Source organism: Panulirus ornatus, chromosome 12 (assembly GCF_036320965.1).
Source record: "Panulirus ornatus isolate Po-2019 chromosome 12, ASM3632096v1, whole genome shotgun sequence".
NCBI lineage: Eukaryota > Metazoa > Arthropoda > Malacostraca > Decapoda > Palinuridae > Panulirus > Panulirus ornatus.
Genome location: NC_092235.1, coordinates 70,356,599 through 70,374,995, shown reverse-complemented (window position 1 = coordinate 70,374,995; position 18,397 = coordinate 70,356,599). Strand labels below are relative to the sequence as shown.

General features: G+C 40.8%; 1 protein-coding gene across 4 annotated transcripts in view; it reads right to left on the bottom strand.

Annotated features, from left to right (window-relative positions):
* The window catches only part of LOC139752226 (zinc finger FYVE domain-containing protein 21-like), a 48,613-nt gene that overhangs the window by 24,023 nt on the left and 6,193 nt on the right, over positions 1-18,397 (bottom strand). For 2 of the 4 annotated variants that reach the window (XM_071668248.1, XM_071668246.1), the window contains exons 2-4: positions 16,062-16,112; positions 10,060-10,228; positions 5,988-6,154 (exon numbers count right to left, since the gene is read on the bottom strand). In XM_071668248.1, coding sequence (XP_071524349.1) covers positions 5,988-6,154; positions 10,060-10,228; positions 16,062-16,112 — 387 coding nt within the window. Of the gene's footprint in view, positions 1-3,825; positions 5,514-5,987; positions 6,155-10,059; positions 10,229-16,061; positions 16,113-16,594; positions 16,644-18,397 lie in introns of those variants that run through there. The other 2 variants (XM_071668247.1, XM_071668249.1) reach the window with 2 other exon arrangements.

The following is an 18,397-nucleotide window of genomic DNA, read 5'->3' as shown; positions in this document are numbered from 1 at the left end:
TTGTGCTTCTCCAGAAGCCTTTAACTGAACTTCACTTGAGAAATCATAACTGATACCAACAACGGCAAGCCAAAACATGAAAACGTGAGGACCAAGTTTTCCCACATGGGAGATGGCTGTTATATTTTGACCTCTTCATACTCTTCCATTATGAATTGGTCAATGTCTAATTGATTCTCCTTATTATATCCATTATCAAATGTTTTACATAGACATGATTGGCATTTGTAATGGTAATATGAACGTTTTCACTGGTTTGTTAAAGATCAGCTGCACTAACTTTTGCAAGAAAGGATCGGGTTTATACATAGTAGTTCATTTTATCCCTCTTAATTAATGGTCGAGGCCCAATAAACTGATGAGATGATGGAATTTGGGTGTTGATCATTTCATTTTTCTAGTAAAATTGTGGTTATTACTCTTCATCTGCCACTACTAGAAAATCCTTGTAAATCAAATTCTACTACTTTGAAGAACAGCTATAATTGAAGGGGAACTAATAATTTCTTATCCATTTCAATATATGATATTTTGGCATGACTTCTCGAAGCCTCAGGAGGGCCTGGCCCAGGAGTAGGACTAGCCTGGTTACACAACCTAAAGGTATGACCAGACAGCAAGAATGACTGTGCAACAATTTGTGTGGTCATTTCCACGAAATGGTCTGAAATCGACTGATATTGGACTACCATTTTGTACACTGCATTAATACTTGCATGTATGATGAGAACATACACTATGTATTGAACAGTGTACCCCTGTGAACTTCCCATACATTACATACATAATACATGAATATCTATTTATCTATTATACTTGATTGCCGTTTCCCACGTCAGCAAGGTAGTGCCAGGAAATAGACGAAGAATGGCCCATCCACACATATACACACATATATACTTAAACACCCATACACGCACATATACATAGATGTACATATCAACATATACATATATTTTTTTCTTATTATACACTGTCGCTGTCTCCTGCGTTAGAAAGGTAGCACGAAAACAGACAAAAGAATGGCCCAACTGACCCACATACACATGTATATACATACATGCCCACACATGCACATAAACATACCTATACATTTCAATGTATACATACATATACATAAACATACATATATATACACATGTACTTATTCATACATGCCATCATCCATTCCTGTCGCCACCCTGCCACACATGAAATGGCACCCCTCTCCCCCCTATGCGCGCGAGGTAGCGCTAGGAAAAGACAACAAAGGCCACATTCAATCACACTCGGTCTCTAGCTGCCATGTGTAATGCACTTTCGCCCCCTCCCCCACCCTATGATTCACTTTCGCTTCCATGGTTCCATCCGCTGCCAAATCAACTCTCAGATATCTAAAACACTTCACTTCAGTTTTTCTCCATTCAAACTTACCTCCCAATTGACTTGTCCCTCAACCCTACTGTACCTAATAACCTTGCTTTTATTCACATTTACTCTCAGCTTTTTTTCTCTCACACACTTTACTAAACTCAGTCACCAGCTTCTGCAGTTTCTCACCCGAATCAGCCACCAGCGCTGTATCATCAGCGAACAACAACTGACTCATTCTGAAGCTCTCTCATCCACAACAGACTGCATACTTGCCCCTCTTTCCTAAACTCTTGCATTCACCTCCGTAACGACCCCATCCATAAACAAATTAGACAACCATGGAGACATCACACACCCCGGCTGCAAACCAACATTCACTGAAAACCAATCCCTTTCATCTCTTCCTACTCGTACACATGCCTTACTTCCTTGATAAAAACTTTTCACTGCTTCTAGCAACTTGCTTCCCACACCATATACTCTTAATACCTTCCACACAGCATCTCTATCAACTCTATCATATGCCTTCTCCAGATCCATAAATGCTACATGCAAATCCATTTGTTTTTCTAAGTATTTCTCACATACATTCTTCAAAGCAAACACCTGATCCACACATCCTCCACCACTTCTGAAACCACACTGCTCTTACCCAATCTGATGCTCTGTACATGCCTTCACCCCCTCAATATGTGTGTGTATATGAATGGACGGGCCATTCTTTGTCTGTTTCCTGGCACTACCTTGCTGATGCAGGAAATGGCGATCAAGTATGGAAAAAAAATATCGATACTACGACTACAGTTACTACCACCACTAGTAATATAATACATAAGATAATAATCCATTAGTAATACATTGCAAATAAATCAGTTCATTAGATCTCATAAAGTTTATTTTTTTTACGTGTGATGTCTCCATGGTTGTTTAATTTGTTTATGGATGGGGTTGTTAGGGAGGTAAATGCAAGAGTTATGGAAAGAGGGGCAAGTATGAAGTCTGTTGGGGATGAGAGAGCTTGGGAAGTGAGTCAGTTGTTGTTCGCTGATGATACAGCGCTGGTGGCTGATTCATGTGAGAAACTGCAGAAGCTGGTGACTGAGTTTGGTAAAGTGTGTGGAAGAAGAAAGTTAAGAGTAAATGTGAATAAGAGCAAGGTTATTAGGTACAGTAGGGTTGAGGGTCAAGTCAATTGGGAGGTGAGTTTGAATGGAGAAAAACTGGAGGAAGTGAAGTGTTTTAGATATCTGGGAGTGGATCTGGCAGCGGATGGAACCATGGAAGCGGAAGTGGATCATAGGGTGGGGGAGGGGGCGAAAATTCTGGGGGCCTTGAAGAATGTGTGGAACTCGAGAACATTATCTCGGAAAGCAAAAATGGATATGTTTGAAGGAATAGTGGTTCCAACAATGTTGTATGGTTGCGAGGCGTGGGCTATGGATAGAGTTGTGCGCAGGAGAATGGATGTGCTGGAAATGAGATGTTTGAGGACAATGTGTGGTGTGAGGTGGTTTGATCGAGTGAGTAACGTAAGGGTAAGAGAGATGTGTGGAAATAAAAAGAGCGTGGTTGAGAGAGCAGAAGAGGGTGTTTTGAAGTGGTTTGGGCACATGGAGAGGATGAGTGAGGAAAGATTGACCAAGAGGATATATGTGTCGGAGGTGGAGGGAGCAAGGAGAAGAGGGAGACCAAATTGGAGGTGGAAAGATGGAGTGAAAAAGATTTTGTGTGATCGGGGCCTGAACATGCAGGAGGGTGAAAGGAGGGCAAGGAATAGAGTGAATTGGAGCGATGTGGTATACCGGGGTTGACGTGCTGTCAGTGGATTGAATCAAGGCATGTGAAGCGTCTGGGGTAAACCATGGAAAGCTGTGTAGGTATGTATATTTGCGTGTGTGGACGTATGTATATACATGTGTATGGGGGGGGGGTTGGGCCATTTCTTTCGTCTGTTTCCTTGCGCTACCTCGCAAACGCGGGAGACAGCGACAAAGTATAAAAAAAAAAAAAAAAAAAAAAAAATCTCCATCAAATTCATCGATGGTACTGACTCAGCAATCCTTAACACGCTCATAATGTTAGTGATAATAGTGTATTTCAAAAGATACCAGACAGAGTGCAGTGATGAGCAAGAGTAAAATGAAGGGGGGCAACTATCTGCTCACCTGAACAATGATTCATTCAGATAGAGCATGTTCTGGAGTAATGTAAAATCATGTTGAAAAAAAAAATATTTAGTAAAGAACATATTCTAAAAGGAATTCTAAATAGTTCATTACTTATGACAAAAAGTAAAACTGAATGTCTGAGAGAGATCATTTCATATCTATGTTTAAAACTTGGTTTACAGATGCAAATCTAAACTACAGGGCAACAGAAAATTTTTTCTATACTTAATCCTTGTCTCCTGCATTAGCAAGGCAGTGCCAGGAAAAGAAGAAAGGCCACGTCCACTCACATACATTCTCTAGCTGTCATGTGTAATGTATAGAAAGTAATGCTCCCTATTCACAACCAGGTCCCACAGATCTTTCCATGGTTTACCCCGGATGCTTCACATGCCCTAGTTCAGCCCACCGACAGCACGTTGACCTCAGTACACCACATCCCTCCAGTTCACTCTATCCCATGCATGCCTTTCGCCCTCCTGTGTGTTCAGGCCCCAATCATTCAAAATCATTTTTGCTCCATCCCTCCATCTCCAATTTGGCCTTCCTGTTCTCTCTGTTCCCTCCACTTCTGACATATATATCCTCTTTGTCAACCTTTCCTTATTCATGCTCTCCATACGTGTAAATCACTTCAGCGCACCCTCTTCTGCTCTCACAACCACACTTTTTTAATTACTCTATTGAATCACCCCAAACTGCATACTGACCTCGAGCATTTCATTTCCAACATATTCACACTCCTCCGCACAGCCTTATTTATAGCCCATGCCTCACATCCATATAATATTGTTGGGACTACTATTCCTTCAAACATAACCATTTTTGCCCTCTCAGTAAAAATTCTTTCTTTCTACACATTCTTCCGCAGAGGAGAAATGCTCACCTAAATACCAATTTGAAGTAGAATGAGATGTGCACACAGCTGCTTGCATCTCACTTACATTGTTGTGAAAGAATATACACATAAATCATTTCTTACAGATCTAAATGCTCTAAACTATCTGTCCTCAGATCCCAAAGGAACTATATTTCAAATATATGGGAATTAAAATTACATCTTTAAAAATCATCTCAATGTCATTACATCTTTAAAAATCATCTCAATGTCATAAATCATAGCAGAGTTTTAACTACACTATCAGAAATTAATGCAAATTGGTTAACTTTTGATAAGTACTGCATGCATTGTAATTTAACAACCTCAACAAAATACACCTTAAAGACAATTCACTTTCATCGCTGGATAAGAAACAAATAAAGTTCATACAGTGTTACATGCTGACAACTGGTTAAGTCTCTTAAAGTTGTGGAATTTAATCCTGATCCCAGAGTTGGTCCTCATTTAACTACCAACCCCAGGAAGGATGAATCTCTGGGTGACTGAATGCTGTCTGCCTTTGTTGTGGATTATATTGGGGCCAGTGAAGAGAAGTTATCATTGATACCAACTAAACTATCACAGAGAACACCTTTGTAGAAAGATGCACTTGTTAGAAGGTTGTGTTTCAAAATCCAGTGATGATGAGTGAAAAGCATCAAAGACCCTTACAGGGTGATGCTGATAACATAAAAAGTCCATCAGGACAAGGAGCTTACTAAAGGGGAATCCCTGATAAAGTTCTGGAAATTGGTAGTGGAACCTTCAAAACCTACTGGCTTCATGTGAGCCACATCTGTTCATCTCAGGTATATCCCAAGAACTGAGTAGCTAAACTCTACCAGCCTTATCAGTTCTATCACTGAGGAAAGTTTACCATGGATTTACTTAGAGCTGAGAGAGGTTAAGCAGCAAGATCAACTCCTCTATCCCTTGGGGTGGCAAACCTTGCATGTGGATGGGGCATGAAGAGCCTCTTTGATGCAGGGACTATGGTAAACGCAATGGTCATGCATATCATCTTGTAGAGCCTAATGACAGTTCTCCATTGCACGATTCTAAATTTGTGACTGCTGTTCAGGAAGCTCCATCATAAATACAGAAACAGAGACCTGAAGACAAGGACACTAAAATACATGAATAAAATAAAAATAAAGCCAAAGTTCAAAATCACAGGGAACAGTATCAAAAGGAGCAATACAACACAATAAAGAGCAATGGTGAAAGTAATCTGACAAGAAACTAAACAAGATAGCATAGAAGAAAAGACCCCATTTAAAGTTCATCAGTGCTTAGTGGTTTAGAACTTTAGGGACATAAACTGACCCTTGGGATAAGGAAGAAAGAATACAACTCATCTCCTGCATGTGGCAGGAGGCAACTAAGTGGGGCACAAGCAGGGAACCCGGAACTTTTCCCTCCATATATTTCAATTTCCAATAATGGGGAATGAAGAACAAGCAAAGAGAAGACTGATAATCCTCCTTGATGCCTCAGGCTTTGGTGTCTGAACACATGTGGATGTAATTAGGATGAGAAAAATGGAGAGATACGCAATATATAAAAAATCATCTGTAAAATCTCACCTTATCTCTGCTGCCAATTAGGAGCCCAGTCATTCGGTGCATGGGTATGGATAAAAGTGGTCCAGAGTCAGTCATGGGCCCAGAGACAATAAGATAACGGTGATCAGAGGAAAGACAACAATGCACCAGGTCTGATGTAGTATCAGCTGCTATGCACAATATGGCTCCTGAGGGGAAAAAGTAATGCAACTTATTTGACTTCTTTATAAGGGATACTTTACATATGACAGCAAGAGACCGAGCGTGAACGAATGTGGCCTTTTTTGTCTTCTCCTAGTGCTACCTCACCATGTGTGTGTGTGTGTGTGTGTGTGTGTGTGTGCTATTTCACGTGTGGCAGGGTGGCGACGGGAATAGATGAAGGCAGCAGGCATGAATATGTACATGTGCATATATGTATATGTGTGTATGTATATGTATGTATACATTAAAATGTATAGGTATGCATATGTGCATGTGTGGGCATTTATGTATATACATATGTATGTGGGTGTGTTGGGCCATTCTTTCATCTGTTTCCTTGCACTACCTCGCTAATGCGGGAGATGGCGATTAAGTATGATAAAAAGACATACATATATGGGAGGGCATTGGCACGTACAGAGCATCAGCTTGGGGAAGAGCAGCATGGTTTCAGAAATGGTAGAGGATGCGTGGATCAGGTGTTTGATTTGAAGAATGTATGTGAGAAATACTTAGAAAAACAGATGGATTTCTATGAAGCATTTATGGATCCAGAGAAGGTATATGATAGGGTTGATAGAGATACTTTGTGGAAGGTTTTAAGAGTATTTGGCGTGGGAGGTAAGTTGCTAGATGCAGTGAAAAGTTTGTATCAAGGATGTAAGGCATGTGTACGGGTAGGAAGAGAGGAAAGTGATTGGTTCCCTGTGAATGTCGGTTTGCAGAAGGGTTGCATGATGTCTCCATGGTTGTTTAATTTGTTTATTGTTGGGGTGGTTGGGGAGGTGAATGCAAGACTTTTGGAGAGAGGGGCAACTATGCAGTCTGTTGTGGATGAGAGGGCTTGGGAAGTGAGTCAATTGCTGTTTGCTGATGATACAGAGCTGGTGGCTGATTCTGGTGAGAAACTGAAGAAGTTGGTGACTGAGTTTGGTAAAATGTGTGAAAGAAGAAAGTTGAGAGTAAATGTGAATAAGAGCAAGGTTATTAGGTTAGTAGGGTTGGAGGACAAGTTAATTGGGAGGTAAGTTTGAATGGAGAAAAACTGGATGAAGTGAAGTGTTTTAGCAGTGAATGGAACCATGGAAGCAGAAGTGAGTCACAGGGTGGGGGAGGGGGCGAAGGTACTGGGAGCGTTGAAGAATGTGTGGAAGGTGAGAATGTTATCTTGAGGAGGAAAAGTTGGTTATGTTTGAAGGAATAGTGGTTCCAACAATGTTATATGGTTGAGAGGCATAGGCTGTAGATAAGGTTGTGCGGATGAGGAAGAATGTGTAGGAAATGTAATGTTTGAGGACAAAACATAGTGTGAGGTGGTTTGACTGCATAAGTAATGAAAGGGCAAGAGAGATGTGTGGTAATAAGAGTGTGGTTGAGATAGCAGAAGAGGGTGTGTTGAAATGTTTGGGTCACATGGAGAGAATGAGTGAGGAAAGATTGACAAAGAGGACATATGTGTCAAGAGGTGGAGAGGAGAAGCAGAAGACCAAATTGAAGGAGGAAGGATGGAGTGAAAAAGATTTTGAGCGATGGGCCTGAACATACAGGAGGGTGAAAGGTGTGCAAAGAATAGAGTGAATTGAAACGGTGTGGTATACCGGGGTCGACATGTTATCAATGGATTGAACCAGCGCATAAAGCATCTGGGGTAAACCATGGAAAGGTCTGTGGGACCTGGATGTGGAAAAGGAGCTGTTGTTTTGGTGCATTACACATCACTGCTAGAGACTGAATGTGAATGAATGTGACCTTTTTTTATCTTTTCCTAGTGTTTCCTTGCTAGAGATGAGAGGGTTGGGTGGGGATGCTTTTTCATGTTTGGCAGGGTGGCAAGGGGAATGGATGTAGACAGCAAGTATGAATATGTACATGTGTATATATGTCTCTGTTGAAATGGATATGTATGTATATGTGCATGTGTAGGCATTTATGTATATATATGTGTATGTGGGTGGGTTGGGCCATTTCTCATCTGTTTCCTTGTGCTTCATTGCTAATAATAAAAATATGATAATAATCATTCTTTTTCATTATACTTACTCACTGTCTCCCACGTCAGGGACAAAGCGCAAGTAAACAAACGAAAGAATGGCCCAACACCCACATACACATGTACATACATAAACGCCCACACACGCACATATACATACCTATACATTTCAACGTATACATATATATACATACAAAGACATGTACATATATACACATGTACATATTCATACTTTCTGTCTTCATCCATTCCCGTCACCACTCCAGCACACATGAAATGGCACCCCCTCCCCCTGCAAGCGCACAAGGTGGCGCTAGGAAAAGACAACAAAGGCTGCATTTGTTCACACTCAGTCTCTAGCTGTTATGTAATATGCACCACAACCACAGCTCCCTTTTCACATCCAGGCCCCACAAAACTTTCCATGGTTTACCCTAGACGTTTCACATGCCCTGGTTCAATCCATTGACAGCACATCGACACCATTTTTGCTTTCCAAGATAATGTTCTCAGCTTCCACGCATTCTTCAACGCTCCCAGAACTTTTGCCCCCTCCCCCACCCTATGATTCACTTCCACTTCCATGGTTCCATCCGCTGCCAAATCCACTCCCAGATTTCTAAAATACTTCACTTCCTCCACTTTTTCTCCATTCAAACTTACCTCCCAATTGACTTGTCCCTCAACCCTACTGTACAGTACCTAATAGCCTTGCTCTTATTCACATTTACTCTCAGCTTTCTTCTTTCACACACTTTACCAAACTCAGTCACCAGCTTCTGCAGTTTCTCACATAAATCAGCCAACAGTGCTGTATCATCAGCGAACAACAACTGACTCACTTCCCAAGGTCTCTCATCCACAACAGACTGCATACTTGCCCCTCTTTCCAAACCTCTTGCATTCACCTCCCTAACAACCCCATCCATAAACAAATTAAAACAACCATGAAGACATCACGCACCCCTGCCACAAACCAACAGACTTATATGTCTGTAATTCTAGCATTCACTTTTGTCCCACTCGCCTTTATATATTAGCACTGTACAAGCATTCTCCCCATCCTCAGGCTCTTCAAATTAGGCCATACACAATCTGAGAAGACTGAATCATTAAACAATAACAATGTCATCCCCCTTCTAAAAAACCTTACTGTAATCTCAACCATACATAGCCTCAAGACCCTTTTTATGATGGTTCCTACAGCTCTAAGAGAGCATTGCACTCTGGAACAAGGAAATGATGAACTTCTATGGAATGAAAAGTAATCACTAGTAGACATAGCTTTTTTTTAAAACAACCATGAAGACATCACGCACCCCTGCTGCAAGCCAACAGACTTATATGTCTGTAATTCTAGCATTCACTTTTGTCCCACTCGCCTTTATATATTAGTACTGTACAAGCATTCTCCCCATCCTCAGGCTCTTCAAATTGGGCCATACACAATCTGAGAAGACTGAATCATTAAACAATAACAATGTCATCCCCCTTCTAAAAAACCTTACTGTAATCTCAACCATACATAGCCTCAAGACCCTTTTTATGATGGTTCCTACAGCTCTAAGAGAGCATTGCACTCTGGAACAAGGAAATGATGAACTTCTATGGAATGAAAAGTAATCACTAGTAGACATAGCTTGGTAACAATTATGTGTAAGTGTGTGTGTGTGTGTGTAACAAATACCTGTTTGTACAGTAAAGAGAGGAAGTTTTACACTTATGGGGCACTATCTCTTCAACTCTCTCTACCAATGGATGTATTTAAGACCTCAAACTGGCTATTTGCCAAGACACATAAAAAAAATCTCCATTCAAGATTAAAATATATAAAGCACACAAACCATTGATAAAAAGACATACAGCACCATTCAACAAAAAGAGTTAGTAGAAGCTAACCTGTAATGAGAATCTTTAATTCTTTGTTGTAGAAGTGGTTTTCTTTCAATGTGATATCAGCACATGGTGAACACACCCTTACTGGGTCAAGGAAGCACATTCTTGGAAGAGCCATACGAGTATCACAGCAAGATGCACAACACACTCTTCCACAACGCCGACAGTGGTGCTTTAAAATCATAAATCTATGATCAGAAGGCTTTTTCTTAACATGGTTTCATCCTAATTTTTCATCTTATCTAAATTTAAATTAACCCTTAATCTGTGGCTAAAACCTGGCTACCTCTGTATTTACAAAAACCACAAGAAAAAAACATCCGTAAAAATATACATCCCTATATATTAAAGGTAGTAAAAGCTTTGCGGAAGATGAAAGCCGGCAAGGCAGCAGGTTTGGATGGTATTGCAGTGGAATTTATTAAAAAAGGGGGTGACTGTATTATTGACTGGTTGGTAAGGTTATTTAATGTATGTATGACTCATGGTGAGGTGCCTGAGGATTGGCAGAATGCGTGCATAGTGCCATTGTACAAAGGCAAAGGGGATAAGAGTGAGTGCTCAAATTACAGAGGTATAAGTTTGTTGAGTATTCCTGGTAAATTATATGGGAAGGTATTGATTGAGAGGGTGAAGGCATGTACAGAGCATCAGATTGGGGAAGAGCAGTGTGGTTTCAGAAGTGGTAGAGGATGTGTGGATCAGGTGTTTGCTTTGAAGAATGTATGTAAGAAATACTTAGAAAAGCAAATGGATTTGTATGTAGCATTTATGGATCTGGAGAAGGCATATGATAGAGTTGATAGAGATGCTCTGTGGAAGGTATTAAGAATATATGGTGTGGGAGGCAAGTTGTTAGAAGCAGTGAAAAGTTTTTATCGAGGATGTAAGGCATGTGTACGTGTAGGAAGAGAGGAAAGTGATTGGTTCTCAGTGAATGTAGGTTTGCGGCAGGGGTGTGTGATGTCTCCATGGTTGTTTAATTTGTTTATGGATGGGGTTGTTAGGGAGGTGAATGCAAGAGTTTTGGAAAGAGGGGCAAGTATGAAGTCTGTTGGGGATGAGAGAGCTTAGGAAGTGAGTCAGTTGTTGTTTGCTGATGATACAGCGCTGGTGGCTGATTCATGTGAGAAACTGCAGAAGCTGGTGACTGAGTTTGGTAAAGTGTGTGAAAGAAGAAAGTTAAGAGTAAATGTGAATAAGAGCAAGGTTATTAGGTACAGTAGGGTTGAGGGACAAGTCAATTGGGAGGTAAGTTTGAATGGAGAAAAACTGGAGGAAGTAAAGTGTTTTAGATATCTGGGAGTGGATCTGGCAGCGGATGGAACCATGGAAGCGGAAGTGGATCATAGGGTGGGGGAGGGGGCGAAAATCCTGGGAGCCTTGAAGAATGTGTGGAAGTCGAGAACATTATCTCGGAAAGCAAAAATGGGTATGTTTGAAGGAATAGTGGTTCCAACAATGTTGTATGGTTGCGAGGCGTGGGCTATGGATAGAGTTGTGCGCAGGAGAATGGATGTGCTGGAAATGAGATGTTTGAGGACAATGTGTGGTGTGAGATGGTTTGATCGAGTAAGTAACGTAAGGGTAAGAGAGATGTGTGGAAATAAAAAAAGCGTGGTTGAGAGAGCAGAAGAGGGTGTTTTGAAATGGTTTGGGCACTTGGAGAGAATGAGTGAGGAAAGATTGACCAAGAGGATATATGTGTCGGAGGTGGAGGGAACGAGGAGAAGTGGGAGACCAAATTGGAGGTGGAAAGATGGAGTGATAAAGATTTTGTGTGATCGGGGCCTGAACATGCAGGAGGGTGAAAGGAGGGCAAGAAATAGAGTGAATTGGATCGATGTGGTATACCGGGGTTGACGTGCTGTCAGTGGATTGAATCAGGGCATGTGAGGCGTCTGGGGTAAACCATGGAAAGCTGTGTAGGTATGTATATTTGCGTGTGTGAACGTATGTATATACATGTATATACAGCAACAAAGTATAATGAAAAATGAATATGTATATCAGTTACCCACTTTTTCTGTTGTCTGGATATAGTAAGTGTGAAATGTATTTTTGTTTTTACCGGTATGGCTTGGGCAAAACATGCCCTAATCAAGATCATCTCTAATATAAAAAAGTAAAAGAAAAAGGAATTAGAAATTATCAGTAATCTGCAGGTGTTTGTAGACCTGGCTCTTAAAGGAAGAGTGGTTACCTGAAGAAGGAGAGACAAAAGGCATAGAAAAGAAGTGTTAATGAAGTGTAAACTACAGTATGTCTTAGATAAACTTTTTTTGTTAGTTCAATTTCTTTTTTTGGGAGGATATCCTAAATGGGAAATTATATAGGAGGGTACTGACTGAGAGGGTGAGGGCATGTACAGAGCATCAGATTGGGGAAGAGCAGTGTGGTTTCAGAAGTGGTAGAGGATGTGTGGATCAGGTGTTTGCTTTGAAGAATGTATGTGAGAAATACTTAGAAAAGCAAATGGATTTGTATGTAGCATTTATGGATCTGGAGAAGGCATATGATAGAGTTGATAGAGATGCTCTGTGGAAGGTATTAAGAATATATGGTGTGGGAGGCAAGTTGTTAGAAGCAGTGAAAAGTTTTTATTGAGGATGTAAGGCATGTGTATGTGTAGGAAGAGAGGAAAGTGATTGGTTCTCAGTGAATGTAGGTTTGCTGCAGGGGTGTGTGATGTCTCAATGGTTGTTTAATTTGTTTATGGATGGGGTTGTTAGGGGGGTGAATGCAAGAGTTTTGGAAAGAGGGGCAAGTATGCAGTCTGTTGTGGATGAGAAAGCTTGGGAAGTGTCAGTTGTTGTTCGCTGATGATACAGCGCTGGTGGCTGATTCGGGTGAGAAACTGCAGAAGCTGGTGACTGAGTTTGGTAAAGTGTGTGAGAGAAGAAAGTTGAGAGTAAATGTGAATAAGAGCAAGGTTATTAGGTACAGTAGGGTTGAGGGACAAGTCAATTGGGAGGTAAGTTTGAATGGCAAAAAACTGGAGGAAGTAAAGTGTTTTAGATATCTGGGAGTGGATTTGGCAGCGGATGGAACCATGGAAGCGGAAGTGAATCATAGGGTGGGGGAGGGGGCAAAAATTCTGGGAGCATTGAAGAATGTGTGGAAGTCGAGAACATTATCTCGGAAAGCAAAAATGGGTATGTTTGAAGGAATAGTGGTTCCAACAAGTTGTATGGTTGCGAGCGTGGGCTATGGATAGAGTTGTGCCGGAGAGAATGGATGTGCTGGAAATGAGATGTTTGAGGACAATGTGTGGTGTGAGATGGTTTGATCGAGTAAGTAACGTAAGGGTAAGAGAGATGTGTGGAAATAAAAAAAGCGTGGTTGAGAGAGCAGAAGGGTGTTTTGAAATGGTTTGGTGCACATGGAGAGAATGAGTGAGGAAAGATTGACCAAGAGGATATATGTGTCGGAGGTGGAGGGAACGAGGAGAAGTGGAGGACCAAATTGGAGGTGGAAAGATGGAGTGATAAAGATTTTGTGTGATCGGGCCTGAACATGCAGGAGGTGAAAGGAGGGCAAGAAATAAGTGAATTGGATCGATGTGGTATACCGGGGTTGACGTGCTGTCAGTGGATTGAATCAGGGCATGTGAGGCGTCTGGGTAAACCATGGAAAGCTGTGTAGGTATGTATATTTGCGTGTGTGGACGTATGTATATACATGTATATACAGCAACAAAGTATAATGAAAAATGAATATGTATATCAGTTACCCAGTTTTTCTGTTGTCTGGATATAGTAAGTGTGAAATGTATTTTTGTTTTTACCGGTATGGCTTGGGCAAAACATGCCCTAATCAAGATCATCTCTAATATAAAAAAGTAAAAGAAAAAGGAATTAGAAATTATCAGTAATCTGCAGGTGTTTGTAGACCTGGCTCTTAAAAGAAGAGTGGTTACCTGAAGAAGGAGAGACAAAAGGCATAGAAAAGAAGTGTTAATGAAGTGTAAACTACAGTATGTCTTAGATAAACTTTTTTTGTTAGTTCAATTTCTTTTTTTGGGAGGATATCCTAAATGGGAAATTATATAGGAGGGTACTGACTGAGAGGGTGAGGGCATGTACAGAGCATCAGATTGGGGAAGAGCAGTGTGGTTTCAGAAGTGGTAGAGGATGTGTGGATCAGGTGTTTGCTTTGAAGAATGTATGTGAGAAATACTTAGAAAAGCAAATGGATTTGTATGTAGCATTTATGGATCTGGAGAAGGCATATGATAGAGTTGATAGAGATGCTCTGTGGAAGGTATTAAGAATATATGGTGTGGGAGGAAAGTTGTTAGAAGCAGTGAAAAGTTTTTATTGAGGATGTAAGGCATGTGTATGTGTAGGAAGAGAGGAAAGTGATTGGTTCTCAGTGAATGTAGGTTTGCTGCAGGGGTGTGTGATGTCTCAATGGTTGTTTAATTTGTTTATGGATGGGGTTGTTAGGGGGGTGAATGCAAGAGTTTTGGAAAGAGGGGCAAGTATGCAGTCTGTTGTGGATGAGAAAGCTTGGGAAGTGTCAGTTGTTGTTCGCTGATGATACAGCGCTGGTGGCTGATTCGGGTGAGAAACTGCAGAAGCTGGTGACTGAGTTTGGTAAAGTGTGTGAGAGAAGAAAGTTGAGAGTAAATGTGAATAAGAGCAAGGTTATTAGGTACAGTAGGGTTGAGGGACAAGTCAATTGGGAGGTAAGTTTGAATGGCAAAAAACTGGAGGAAGTAAAGTGTTTTAGATATCTGGGAGTGGATTTGGCAGCGGATGGAACCATGGAAGCGGAAGTGAATCATAGGGTGGGGGAGGGGGCAAAAATTCTGGGAGCATTGAAGAATGTGTGGAAGTCGAGAACATTATCTCGGAAAGCAAAAATGGGTGTGTTTGAAGGAATAGGGGTTCCAACAATGTTATACGGTAGCGATGTGTGGGCTATAGATAGAGTTGTGCGGAGGAGGGTGGATGTGCTGGAAATGAGATGTTTGAGGACAACATGTGGTGTGAGATGGTTTGATCGAATAAGTAATAATAGGGTAAGAGAGATGTGTGGTAATACAAAGAGTGTGGTTGAGAGAGCAGAAGAGGGTTTTGAAATGGTTTGGTCACATGGAGAGAATGAGTGAGGAAAGATTGACCAAGAGGATGTATGTGTCAGAGGTGGAGGGAACGAGGAGAAGTGGGAGACCAAATTGGAGGTAGAAAGATGGAGTGAAAAAGATTTTGAGTGATCGGGGCCTGAATATGCAGGAGGGTGAAAGGCGTGCAAGGAATAGAGTGAGTTGGAACGATGTGGTACATTGGGGTCGACGTGCTGTCAATGGATTGAACCAGGGCATGTGAAGCATCTAGGGAAAACCATGGATAGCTCTGTGGGGCCTGGATGTGGAAAGGGAGCTGTGGTTTCGGTGCATTATTACATGACAGCTAGAGAGTGAGTGTGAACGAATGTGGCCTTTGATGTCTATTCCTAGCACTACCTCGTGCACAAGAGGGGGGAGGGGGTTGTTATTTCATGTGTGGCAGGGTGGCGATGGGAATGAATAAAGGCAGACAGTATGAATTATGTACACTGTGTATATATGTATATGTCTGTGTGTGTATATATATGCATACTTTGAGATGTACAGGTATGCATATTTGCCTGTGTGGACGTGTATGTATATACATGAGTATGTAGGTGGGTTGGGCCATTCTTTCATCTGTTTCCTTGCGCTACCTCGCTAATGCGGGAGACAGCGACAAAGCAAATAACTAAAATATATATGTATATGTCTGTGTATGTATATGTGCGTGTGTGGGCATTTATGTATATACATAACAAGAGTTAAATTCTAGTTACTCTGGTAAGGAATTTAAGCTTTCTGAGTCAGATTCCAGCAGTCTAGCTGTGACCTTCAAGTCTCTATTGTCAGAATGTATTCATCAGCCTCTTCATCAAAATAGGTCTACCATTATGCATCACCTCTTAATATCACAACATACAACCATAATTATACACAGATTTAATCTTACCCTTCTCTTTATAAAATCAAACTTCTTCTTGCAGTCCATGCATGTTGGGCTCTGAAATGGAGAAATTACACTGGAGATACTCATACAAGAACAGGTTAAGCATGTAAAAATAATGTAAAAAAGTCTTTTTATATGAAATTCACTTTTTATTTATGAACTAATTTGAAAAAAAACAAACAAACTGTGGGACTGAATATTTTCTGCTGGTTATTGACAATAAAGGGAAATGATGGTACCTTACAATTAATCTAATTCCTATTTCTTTAAAAAATTTTACTTCTAATCCACTTTAACCTCATTTCCTTCACTGAACAAAATGAAAATAGCAAGACCGCAGTATTCTTGAAAGAAAATATAGCACGTCAAAAATCAAGAGTAAAATAAAAATCAACTTCTACATAATAAAGCTTTGAAAGTGAGAGAAAATGTGGGTTAAAATGCAATATATAATAGGTAAATAGCTAATACTAATATCTAAGCAATACAAAACTAACTTCTTCATTATATACTTCTCTTTCATAAAACATACGTACCAAACTGCACCCCATGTATGAAGCAGGCCACCAAGAGGACATGGTGTTACTGTTGAAATATAATATCTGATTACAAATCCATACTTTTTCAATGACAAAAAAACCTAATCTAACCTACTTGAACCAAATGCAGCATATTGCTGGTTTGGTTAAGTACGATGATGTGCAAAGATAGTTATGCACTATTATCGCTAATCCACATTCCATGCTTCAACAACTCCCATGCTTCAGCAGCAGAAACAACCCAAGCACGAAACAACGTGGACCCGAGGAAAATGGCCAAGTGTAACAAATCTCTTCGGCTTCTATAAGAGAGTGAGGTCTTTTTTTAGGTAAAGCAAATGGATGAATGGATGGTATATCCCCAGATTGCAAAAAAGCATTCAAGACTATCACAGAGGATGCTAGGAAAGAAGCTGAGTTTTTAGGCAGGAATTTGGGGTAGACTGGACAGAAAATTACCTTAATTGGAAGGGAACAAAGGACAGTTGTCTAAGATTTCTTGAAATGGCTTGGGATCACCAATGGCTTGCTGCAGGGCTCAGTCTTAGGACTGCTGCTCTTCTTGATCTATGTAAATGGCTTACAAGAAGGACGGAACTTACACATAAATATGTTTCTGGTTGAATTTAAGGTCATAACAGAAGTATAGAACGATGAGAATTGCATCAACTTACAAGGTAACCAAGACAAACTTCAAAGTTGGTCTTATACATGGTTGATGAAATACAACCTAAGTAAATGCAAAGTAAAAATAACAAGAAACAGTGAAAAAAGGCTTTAATATGAATGTCAACTAATGAGAAATAAGCTACAAGAACCAGAGTGTAAGAGGGATTTGGGACTTAATATTATACTGCATCTAAAAAGTCATCTAAACTCCACCTTAGGATAATGGCTAAGGAGACTGAAATGACACAAGAAGCTGAATGCCATAATCATGGCCATCACATTAATGCTATAATATATATGTGTATATATATTATTATTTATTATATTCATTTATTATATATTTTTTTTTTTTTATTATACTCTGTCGCTGTCTCCCGCGTTTGCGAGGTAGCGCAAGGAAACAGACGAAAGAAATGGCCCAACCCCCCCCCCATACACATGTATATACATACGTCCACACACGCAAATATACATACCTACACAGTTTTCCATGGTTTACCCCAGACGCTTCACATGCCTTGATTCAATCCACTGACAGCACGTCAACCCCGGTATACCACATCGCTCCAATTCACTCTATTCCTTGCCCTCCTTTCACCCTCCTGCATGTTCAGGCCCCGATCACACAAAATCTTTTTCACTCCATCTTTCCTCCTCCAATTTGGTCTCCCTCTTCTCCTCGTTCCCTCCACCTCCGACACATATATCCTCTTGGTCAATCTTTCCTCACTCATTCTCTCCATGTGCCCAAACCACTTCAAAACACCCTCTTCTGCTCTCTCAACCACGCTCTTTTTATTTCCACACATCTCTCTTACCCTTACGTTACTCACTCGATCAAACCACCTCACACCACACACTGTCCTCAAACATCTCATTTCCAGCACATCCATCCTCCTGCGCACAACTCTATCCATAGCCCACGCCTTGCAACCATACAACATTGTTGGAACCACTATTCCTTCAAACATACCCATTTTTGCTTTCCGAGATAATGTTCTCGACTTCCACACATTCTTCAAGGCCCCCAGAATTTTCGCCCCCTCCCCCACCCTATGATCCACTTCCGCTTCCATGGTTCCATCCGCTGCCAGATCCACTCCCAGATATCTAAAACACTTCACTTCCTCC